Source organism: Erythranthe guttata, chromosome 8 (assembly GCF_056151865.1).
Source record: "Erythranthe guttata isolate IM_541 chromosome 8, IM_541, whole genome shotgun sequence".
Taxonomy (NCBI): Eukaryota; Viridiplantae; Streptophyta; class Magnoliopsida; order Lamiales; family Phrymaceae; genus Erythranthe; species Erythranthe guttata.
In genome coordinates, this window is record NC_142540.1 from 15,452,309 (window position 1) to 15,463,970 (window position 11,662).

Here is an 11,662-nt window from a genome sequence, read left to right on the forward strand (position 1 = left end):
ATACCCATGTATTAAAATAAGGGGTAATGGCAAATAGCCCATGTGCACTTAATTAAAAGAGGGATATCCAAGTTTTTTGTTTTTCAAATAAATCCAGCCCATTCAAACTTATTTGCAAATAAGGAAAATCCTTTTATAAATACCAAAACTACCCCCAATTAATTGAAACCCAATTTAACTCCAATTTTATGATTTACACCCCAATTAAGCCCAATTTCATCAATTAACCAATTTTAACCCTAATTTCAATTTTGACCCCAATTTTGACCCGCCACCACCGAAGACCGCCGGTCGCCGCCGTTGACCGCCGGTCTCCGGAGTTGACTTTTTTTTTTTTTTTTTTTGAAATTTTTTTTTTCCTGAAATTTTTTTCCGGCCGGTCAACTGCCGTTGACCGCCGTGTCTCCGGCGTTGACTTTTTTTTTTTTTTTTTTTTATAATTTTGTTTTTTCTTAAAAAAAATATTTTAATTAATATTACTGTCTTGGCTGCTAAATTACAGTCTCCGGCAGTTATTTAACTGTTGGAGACAGTAATTTAATTGTTAATTGACTCTTTTTTTTTTTCTTCAAAAATATTTTAATTAATATTACTGTATTCGTTGCTAAATTACTGTCTCCAGCAGTTATTTAACTATCGGAGACAGTAATTTAACTGTAAATTGACTTTTTTATTCTTAAAAAAAATATTTTTAATTAATATTACTGTATTCGTTGCTAAATTACTGTCTCCGGCAGTAATTAAACTGTTAATTGACTTTTTTTTTTTTCCTTAAAAAAAATATTTTAATTAATATTACTGCCTTGGATGTTAAATTACTGTCTCCAACAGTAATTTAACTGTCTTAGACAATAATATTAATAATATTACTGTTCGGAAAAATAATATTCATAATATTACTGTCCCAAACAGTAATATTACTGTCTGAGACAGTAATTTAGTAGTCAAGACAATAATATTAATTAAAATATTTTTTTTCTAAGAAAAACAATTCAAAAAAAAAAAAAAAGTCAACGTCGGAGACCGGCGGTTAACGGTGGTTGACCGGCCGGAACAAAATTTCAGGAAAAAAAAAATTCAAAAAAAAAAAAAAAAAAGTCAACGCCGGAATCTGGCCGAAAAAAAAAACATTTCAGAAAAAAAATTATTTTCTGAAAAAAAATAAAGTTTTGGGGGTTAATGTGATATATTTGTTTAAATTTGGGGTCAATGTGTAATATTAAGGAAGTTAGAGCATAATGGGTGGAATTGATAAGAATTATATTATTGAGGGTATTTTAGACTAAAGACATGGGGATGGGCTTAATTGAGAGACTGTTTTTTTTGTGGACCAAAATGCATTTAAGTCCTATGTGATGGGTCTTTTTGCCATTTGCCCTTAAAATAATTAAATAAAAGAGAAAAAAACAGTCATAATTATTTTTTTGATTAAAATTTTAAACATAATCCTTATGAGGCAAAAACGACTAGTTAATAGTTGAAAAAAATTTAAAAATAAAGAGTTTAAAAAAAATTATAAAGACAATTACACTTATTTTTCAAACCTTATAATTAGAGGCCTAATGTCACGGTCCGCTAGTTTTGACCCAACCCCTTGCCGATTTCCCTTGAGTTGGGGAGGTTAAAGAGTCCAAGAATTAGCCCAAGTAGGGTTAGGCCCAAGTTGGCCCAATTGTATAGTGGAAGGTAGAGCCATTTTTTGTAGGTAGAGGTAGGTGGTGGTAGGTAGAGACAATCAAGGGATTGTTCCACTCCCATCCGTTAGATCATATCGATCTCCACCGTCCATTGAGGAGGTGGTCTTGTATAAATAGATGTAGGGTCCTCATTTGTATTCATTCAATCCAACAATCCAACAAGTATTCAAGTAATAAAGTATTTTTCCTACCAACTCTCTTGTCTTCTTACTTTCTTTCTTCGTTTCCATCACTTAAGTATTCGCAACACAATTCGGGAGAGGCTGACTTAGCTATCGCGAGGGGCGAGAAGGAGCTAAGGCCGCACGGTTAATGTTAAGGGAACAAGTCCGTGACAAGTGGTATCAGAGCCCGGCTAAGGGCTTTGTGTTGATCGAATTCTCAACGATGGCGAACGTTGAAGATATTTCGTACGTAACCGAGGGACGTGGCAGGGAGGCCCACGTAAATAACAAGAAGAAGAGGGACCACAGCAAGGCTCGTGGGGAGAGTACCGTTAATGAGGCCGTGCTAACGGATCATGGCGAAAGACTCGAGAGGCTCGAGAATAACATCGCCATAGCGGAGCTTAGCGAACGATTCGAGAAGCTCGAGCACGATACGGGAGTGTTGGAGAATCACGTCGCCGAGCAACTCGATTTGTCTAGGGACAATGAGGCGTTGCGGGAGGAACGGTTGGATCGATTGGAGGCCATCATCCAATCCCTCCAAGAGAGCATCGAGGGGATGCGCGACGACTTGGCCTTGTGCAAAAAGGCCGCCGCTAACGGTAGCGTTGGCGCTACTTCGAGTCCAAGGGTGGACTGTCCGAAGCCAATGGGATTCAACGGCGTAAGGGACGCCAAGGAAGTTGGAAACTTCCTATGGAGGATGGAGCAATACTTCGAGGGTATCGGTCTAGTCGACGAGACGATCAAGGTAAGAACTTCTTCCCTTTATCTTTCCGATACGGCAATGTTGTGGTGGCGTAGAAAGCACGCCGATATCGAGAAAGGCATTTTCCAAATCGATATTTGGGAAGAGTTCAAGAGGGAACTCAAGCGACACTTCTACCCGGAGAACGTCGTCTATGAGGCTCGAAGGAAGTTGAGGGAACTCAAGCAACGAAGTTCAATCCGCGAGTACGTGACGGAGTTCACCACCCTCACCCTTCAAATTCCCAACCTTTCCGAGGAGGATCTCCTTTTCCACTTCACCGATGGGTTACAAGGCTGGGCCAAGCAAGAACTCCACCGACGAGACATCAAATCCGTCGATGAAGCTATTGCCGCCGCCGAGTCTTTAACCGAGTATCAACCGAGAGAGCCATTGCGAAAAGAAAAGTGGAACCCGACTAAAGACGGAGGAGAGAGGCGGGACAATCATGGTCGGGACTATCGAGACAACCGAGACCCAAGGCGAGCGTCAACCTCGAGGGGAGGAGACAAGCCATCCTCACGCCAACAACTTGAAGAGAAGAAGAAGTCGTTTGTGCCTAAGGGAGGATGCTTCGTGTGCAAGGGCCGCACGCGATGAGTCAATGTCCCAAGATGGGGTCCTTGTCGGCACTCCTACAACAAGAGGCCGAGCAAGACACAAACGAGGAGCTAGGCCACATGGGATCGCTCCAACTTCTGAACGCCTTGAAGGCTAATCCGATGCCGGCAACATCAAGCAAGGGGCTGATGTACGTGGAGGCCCGCATCAACAGTACCCCAGCAAAGGTGATGGTGGACACGGGAGCGACCCACAACTTTATCACCGAGGAAGAGGCCAAGAGGGTTGGCCTACGGTGGACCAGACGAGACGGTTGGCTCAAGGCCGCTAACGCTAAGGCCCAACCGCTCAACGGTGTAGCACGAGACGCGGAGCTGCACTTAGGCACTTGGAAGGGCCAAGTGGATTTCTCGGTAGCACCAATGGATGACTTCAAGGTGGTGCTAGGCATGGATTTCTTCCGCAAGGTAATGGCTATCCCGATGCCTTGTTTTAATTCGATTTGTATCTTAGAGAAGGGGACACCTTGCATGGTGCCGGCCATCAACGGCACCACTAAGGAAGAAAGCACACAACCAAGGCAACTGTCGGCCATGCAAGTTGCCAGGGGAGTTCGACGGGGCGAGCCGACATTCTTAGCGACTTTAAAGAAGGAAAGCCCGCCCATCAACAAAGAGGAGGACGTGCCACCGATCATCCAAACCGTCTTGGAGGCCAGCCAAGACGTGATGCCACCGAATTCGCCCAACAAACTTCCATCAAGGAGGAAGGTGGATCATGCCATCGAGTTGGAGCCGGGAGCCAAGCCACCCGCCATGGCTCCCTATCGCGAATCACCACCGGAGCTCGAGGAACTCCGGAAGCAACCTAACGAGTTGGTCGGGATGGGGAAGACCCGACCATCGAAGGCAAGCGTTGTGGCCGACGCATTGAGTAGAAAAGCCGAACCCGCAGCGATTAGCTCGACAAGGGGGAACTTGGCCGACATGATCCGAGAAGGGCTCGAACATGATCCAATGACCAAGGAGCTAATTCGACTCGTCAAGGAGGGCAAGACGAGACAATTTTGGGTAGAGGACGGCCTACTCTACACGAAGGGGCAGCGACTCTTCGTTCCGAAGTGGGGCAGCTTGAGGAAGGACCTCATAAACGAATGCCACGACACCAAGTGGGCGGGGCATCCGGGCCAAAGGAGGACAATGGCGTTGCTCGAGACGGCCTACTTTTGGCCTCACATGCGGGACGGTGTCGATGCATGTGTGAAGACTTGTCTTGTCTGCCAACAAGACAAAGTGGAGAATAAACAACCGGCAGGGTTACTGGAGCCTCATCAAATGGATTACCCAAGTACGAGGCAACGTGGAAGACGAATGAAGACTTGTGGAAATTTCGAGATCGTCTCCACTTGTTCGAGGCAACGAGGACGTCGCCGGATTAGGCGGGGGAGGATGTCACGGCCCGCTAGTTTTGACCCAACCCCTTGCCGATTTCCCTTGAGTTGGGGAGGTTAAAGAGTCCAAGAATTAGCCCAAGTAGGGTTAGGCCCAAGTTGGCCCAATTGTATAGTGGTAGGTAGAGCCATTTTTGGTAGGTAGAGGTAGGTGGTGGTAGGTAGAGACAATCAAGGGATTGTTCCACTCCCATCCGTTAGATCATATCGATCTCCACCGTCCATTGAGGAGGTGGTCTTGTATAAATAGAGGTAGGGTCCTCATTTGTATTCATTCAATCCAACAATCCAACAAGTATTCAAGTAATAAAGTACTTTTTCCTACCAACTCTCTTGTCTTCTTACTTTCTTTCTTCGTTTCCATCAATTAAGTATTCGCAACACAATTCGAGAGAGGCTGACTTAGCTATCGCGAGGGGCGAGAAGGAGCTAAGGCCGCACGGTTCTTTGTTAAGGGAACAAGTCCGTAACACTAAGGCCTCTTTTGATTTGGTGGACAAGATAGATTATTATTGATGGACTAATTAAACTTTCACCGTTAAGGATTGCAAAATCCTCTTTATTCTCCATTTTGGTTTGCATTATTGCAAAATTTGGGACCTTTGAGGTTTGTTGTTTGGTCTACCAGTTTCAACTGGATTATATGTGAAATGTCAATAATGCCCTTACAACGTCCCTATATAATAACTATATTCCTGCAATTCCACTTCATCACAACTGATATTAGCACATATTCACCAATCTCAAATCAATTCTTGTTCACAAATATTTTGCATATTACCATGCAATATGTAACAGATTCAAAATTACATACCAAAGTGCAGAAACATAAGAACAAAATACCATTATCTACAATATAATATTTAAAGATAAGTAGCGAGCTTTAGGGGTGAGCTAGTCGGACTCACCAACCCGTTGAAATCGTCAAATCCGGTAAAAAATCGTCCCGCTAGGACCGGATGGATAGATCTATCAATAACATTGGATCCTGAAATGGAGAAGATCCGCAAGTTTGGGTCTAAGACAGGTTCAAAAAAAATTAATACCCGTAAAACCCGTCTCGTCCCGCCATACAAAACGACGTCATTTTGTTTATACTATGTAGTATAATAAATTAATAATATATACTACATGAATAAAGTATTTCTTACATGTCAAAACTTATATCTATAACGACTACATCGTCTCGTTTTGCCTATAGTCATCTATTTTATTTTAATTGCTGTTTTATAAAATTTTGAATTTAGTTACTCTTTTTAACGAATTTATGGTTAAAACATATTAATTTTGATTTACTCTGATAATTATTATTGATGTTATTCACGTTGGTTTCAATTTAAAATTTTAAGCTTGGTCATTCATTTTAATTTCTAAATAGTTTCACGTAAAACTTATAAATTATTAAAAATAATAAATTTTAATTATGACGAGTTTCGACTCGTGAAAATTGGGTCCTACTAAACCCGCCATGGACCCGTCTATCCTAAACTCGTCGAAAACCCACAAGTTTTGTTCCTTAAAATCAAGAACCATTAATTGATAAGAAGGTGGTGGGTTTCGCTAGAACCCGCGATTTTATGACCCGCGCAACCCCTAGCGAGTTTCACCCCTTTCAAACATGAGTAACTATGGAGCTTAAGTCAATTAATACACTATTGTTGCATTTCCTATTTGGTGACTTGATTTGGTTAGTTCGCATTTTGATGCTCGCCATCGTTGTTCATATTGACACAATTTTCCTCGGCCACCAACTCCTCGTTAGAGTCGGCCCTGGACCAGGGCGAGCAGGGCCCAGGCCCAGGGCTCATTTGTCAACAGGGCTCCAAATTTTTCCTATTTTCAGTCCTCTTTTTCTTCTACTAACAAGAAAAGCACTCATTTTTTTTTATTTTGACTTTTCAACTCCTTCCCCTACATGGTTATCGGATCGTAAAAATATCTCGTATCGTTTTTCTCCATGTCTTGTATCGTATTGTAAGATATTTAACCAACTATTAAAATAGTAAAAAATATATATCTACATTATAAAAATATTATAAATATGTAAAATTTAATGTAACTACTTATTTCAAAATAGATATAAATTCAAGTTTCAACATCATAGTATAAAATATGACAAAAATCATATATGTTCATCAAATAACATCATCTAAGAGGGTGTTTGGCTAGGCTTATAAGATGTTAAAACGAGCTTATAAGATGTTTAAGAGCTATTCTAGTGTGTTAGGTAATTTTTTTAAAAGATCTTTAAAAGTCAAAATATTATAGGCTACTGTAGAGCAAATAAGATTTTTTTTTAAAGTATATTTACCCCACCTATTTATTTAAGATCTTATAATGAGTAAAATAGCTTGTAAGATCACTATCCAAACACTTGAAAAAAATAATTTTAAAAGTAAGACGTAACAACTTATCAACTCTTAAAACAACTTATCAGATGTAAGAGTTTATCAACTGTTTAAAATAAGCTTAGCCAAATTGTCCCTAAGTTCAAATACGAATACCTAATTTCTAAAATATTCGATATCTCATAATTTTGAAGATCAATGTCACTTAAATCGTCATCATCTACCAATTTTAAATGATTGCATTCGTCATCATCAATCGCAAAATCCAACAAAAAAAGCCTCGAATTGGTCTTGAATCGCAAGAATTTATAGAAATTGAATTAGGGTTGTAATATTGTGTGGGTTTGTGAAGAAATTGAAGAGAAAAATGTGAATTAGGGCTGGGATATTGAAGAAATCTGTTCAAAACCGTTTTTCGGAGTAGTTGACTGCATTTTTTTCGTTTTTTTCTGCATTTTTTTTTCATTTTTTTAATTGTTGACTAATATCGTCAATATCGTATCGTATCGTGATACAACGATACGATACGATATCTCGCGATTTTTGACGGTATTTATCAATAAGCGATACATAAATCGAGTTGTATCGTTTTGATTGGAACCATACTATATCGCGGTATATCGCGAGATTAACTACCATGCTCCCCTATCACTAATGCTTTTACCCAATTCTTTTTGTTCTTAAATACTACTCCCACTTTTTCCATATATGTCTTTTTACTCCTATTTTATTTTTCTCTCGGGTGAACCCCTATACTATTTTATATTTCTATTTTTCTATAAGTTATACTTTAATTCTTGTTTTAATCATTATTGGTTTTTTATTTCCTAACATTAAACTAGTTTTGTTAAAGTAAATAATTTTTTTAATATAATTTTATTAATTTTTTTTTACTAAAAGAAAAATTCATGATAATGACTCAGTTAAAAATCTTGATTACCATAAAAATTTGGACCATATCTCGATTTATGGGTGTCATCCTTGTGCAGGCGCCATGCTAATCTTCTCTGTATTGTTATTAAATATGTTTATAATTTACATGTATATATTTTCAAAAAAAATCGAGGATGTTCCCTATTTAAAAAAAACAAATTAGGTACCGAACCCCGTATTATATAGGGGCACAATTTTGTGTTTTGCCCGGGGCCCAAAAATACGCCGCACCGGCCCTGCTCCTTGTTTGCCAGCTTCTCGGAGTCCTTCGGAATCTACCAATACGATATTTTGTATTCGAACAATGTCACACAAATATGAAATTTTGTGAACATGCAAAGAATGTCAAAAGGACATGTAATCATAATAAATAGTCATCTTTAGAGAGTCACAATTAAACTCCAGTTCAATAAAATAAGTTTAAAAAATAATTATGTAATTTATCAAGAACATCTGACGCACACAACAAAATTTACTAAAATGCACAAATATAATGTTGTAAGCGAAGAATCAACAACAACTGACACACACAACATCAAAGATGTGCACACCCAAAGGTTCAATTTATCAGATTTTCGGCCAACGTAAAACAGGATACCACGAATCCTTTGAAAATAGAAAGCGTAAACCATAAACCTCTAGCGATTAGAATTGGTATTCAGATCTACCATGAATTAAAACGCACAATTCAGGTTTCGGTTCCTCCAAAACAATATCTCTTGTTACCAGTAAATAAAATTACATCCATAAAAAATATATTTCATTTTATTGCAGTAAAAGCGGTTAATGATCATAATACCGTTGTGAAAAGGGGTTAGTGTATCAAGGGGAATGATTGAATTGTGTTACTAGTGTTTATATCAGAGCATTTAGTTAATCGTGCGATGGTGGAGGTATTTTACGATATTATATATATATGTCTTTTGATGACCAATTAGACATTCACATGCAACTTTATTTGGTTTAGATACCGGATTAGACAATCTAACGGGGTGTGGGTGGATTCATAATCAGTTGGATGGAGGATTTGTGTAGCGCGGGCGTTATAATACTTGATTACGCCTTTACGCCTGATTAAAGATCATATCACCCCTAATCAAGCAAACCTAAGAGGCCTAAAAGTATTCTGCTCATAATAAAATGGATATTCCATGAAACCTATTTTGATTCCATTACTATTAATTTTGTGAGAGTAAATTCATTAGATGGAGAATGCCTTAGGAGTGCTCGTAATTATGCAAACAATGAGGGTTTTTTGGTAACGAACCTTATCTCAGGGTGTCCTCGTAATTTGCTCTAAATTATTGGAATCAAGGTTATGGTGTATATTGTACCGTATCTTCCCTAGAATTCAAATGGCAAACAAACATTGCAATAACACCCAAAAGCCCAAAGAAAAAAGGAAAAAAAAAAAAAAAAAAAAAAAAGAAAGTCAAGATTATTAAATGAACCCAAAAATAAACAAAAACAATAAGCTTGTGGAAATGGATGGCAACCTCTCTCTCTCTTCACCTCCACAAAAACGAAATTACCAATTATCCATTCAGTGCTCTACTTACTACACATTTCTCTATACCAGAAATCAATGCCCCGCCCGCCTTCATTAACTTCCCCTCATTCCTCTTTCCAATAATAATCATAATCATAAAAATAATCTTCTGAAAATCATAAATCATGATTATAAATCTCCCTTCATCTTCTTCCTCTCACTCTCTTCTCAGATTCATCAATTCAAAAACACCCATTACAGATTTCTCCTTAAAGCCCAAAACCCACTTCTCCAAACCCTTATCTTCTTCTCCATGTTCGAGATTTTCCACCACCAGCAACAACAGCAGCAGCAGCAGCCTATTGCTTTTCAAGAATACAAGATTCCGACAAGGTACGAGGAAAAAGTTTACAACTTTGGCCATAAACGGGTTCGATTTCGAGAACGCGCAGTCAGTTGTTGAAGCGGTTGCAGTACTGACAGCTATTATCATTGTCCACGAAAGCGGCCATTTTCTTGCAGCTTATCTTCAGGGGATTCATGTGAGTAAATTTGCAGTTGGGTTTGGTCCGATCTTGGCTAAATTTAATTCGAATAATGTGGAGTATTCAATTAGGGCTTTTCCTCTTGGTGGGTTTGTGGGTTTTCCCGATAACGATCCCGATAGCGATATTCCGGTCGATGATGTGAATTTGCTGAAAAATAGGCCAATCTTTGATAGGGTTCTTGTTATTTCTTCTGGTGTGATTGCTAATATTGTGTTTGCTTATTTGATTGTTTTAGTTCAAGTGTTGTATGTTGGGTTGCCTGTTCAAGAATCGTTCCCCGGGGTGCTTGTGCCCGAGGTTAGGCCGTTTTCAGCTGCTTTACGAGACGGTTTATTGACCGGAGACGTTATTTTAGGTGTTAATGATTTTGAAATCTCCAAAACAGGTCCGAATTTAGTAACCGAAGTTGTTGACGTTATTCGAAAAAGTCCCAATAAAAAGGTATTGTTTAAGATCGGTAGGGGAGGAGAGAACCTCCAAATTAATGTCACCCCTGATGAGAGTACAGACGGTACGGGCCGAATCGGAGTTCAATTATCTCCAAATGTGAAGTTCTCCAAAGCTAGGCCGAAGAATGTGTTCGAAGTTTTCACTTATTCGGGCCGTGAATTTTGGGGCCTAACGTATAACGTCGTGGACAGTTTGAGGCAGACGTTCATGAATTTCTCTCAGTCGGCAAGTAAAGTTTCGGGCCCTGTTGCCATTATAGCTGTGGGTGCTGAGGTGGCGAGGTCGAATTCTGACGGGCTTTATCAGTTTGCTGCTATTTTGAATCTTAATCTTGCGGTGATAAATATTCTTCCACTGCCTGCATTAGACGGTGGTTCTTTGGCGTTGATACTCGTAGAGGCGGCAAGAGGTGGGAGAAAGCTCCCTTTGGAATTAGAGCAAACGATTATGTCTTCCGGGATTACGCTTGTCCTAATTCTTGGGGTGTACCTCCTTGTTCGTGATACGTTAAACTTGGAGTTCATTAAGGATTTATTATAGTACTCGGGTTTTGGGTTATAATTTGTGTCATACACTTTTGTTCTGTATCGTATATAAGGATTCTTGGTGTATGAAATTGCTTCCTTCGGTTCTTGTGGCATCTTTTAAAGGTGAGATGATATGGCATACACGAAGTTGTGAATTGTTTTTTTTTTCTTTTTTTTGTGGAAATTTGTCGATTTCTGTACTAAGTTACTTGAAGCTGCTTTTATTCTTATGCGCAGCTTTTCACATTCTAGTAATACAGATTTTCGGTATTAATTTCATTTGCGTCCTTAAATAGCAAATTAGCATATAGTTGTTATCTGTCAACTGTTTCGTTTTCGAGTAACATTCTCTGTAGAAAGATTTGAAAAATGGTAGCCTCAGATTTGTACCTGGAAGTGTTGGAGAATTGAATGTGTTGTTGGTTTTAGAATTAGTTGTTCTGGTTATGAATTATCATTACAGGGTATAGGAATTGAATACATCTCCTACTTTGGTGCGTAGCTCATTGAAAAGTACAAAAACAATATTATATAGTAACTCTTATCATTTTGTTTACACTCAAGAAATGTATAATAGTGGGAGAGAATGTAAGTGTCAACAAGAAGTTGGAAATTTATCTTATATACAAAAGTAAGTTGTATAGTATCGTATATACAAAAGTAGGGACCTTCTAGGGTGAGATCCCAAAAACTAGGGGTATTTTCTCTGGTCGGTAAATTGTCCAAATCGAAAATAAGGTACGT

The 11,662-nt window shown here is 38.9% G+C and overlaps 1 protein-coding gene and 1 non-coding gene across 2 annotated transcripts; one reads left to right on the top strand and one right to left on the bottom strand.

Moving 5' to 3' along the window:
- Nucleotides 1–7,914: 7,914 nt before the first annotated feature.
- On the bottom strand, nt 7,915–8,021 carry LOC148768603 (U6 spliceosomal RNA). The gene has a single exon (XR_016033333.1). It is a non-coding gene; the product is annotated as a U6 spliceosomal RNA (small nuclear RNA).
- A 1,358-nt stretch (nt 8,022–9,379) lies between these two features.
- LOC105951245 (Peptidase M50 family protein) lies at nt 9,380–11,192 on the top strand. Its single transcript, XM_012974638.2, has one exon. The coding sequence runs from the start codon at nt 9,579–9,581 to the stop codon at nt 10,929–10,931; it is 1,353 nt and encodes a 450-aa protein (XP_012830092.1). The 5' UTR covers nt 9,380–9,578; the 3' UTR covers nt 10,932–11,192.
- Nucleotides 11,193–11,662: the final 470 nt, after the last annotated feature.

Coding starts and splice junctions, on each gene's coding strand:
- LOC105951245 (XM_012974638.2), top strand. CDS start 9,579: ATGATTATAAATCTCCCTTCATCTTCTTCCTCTCACTCTCTTCTCAGA.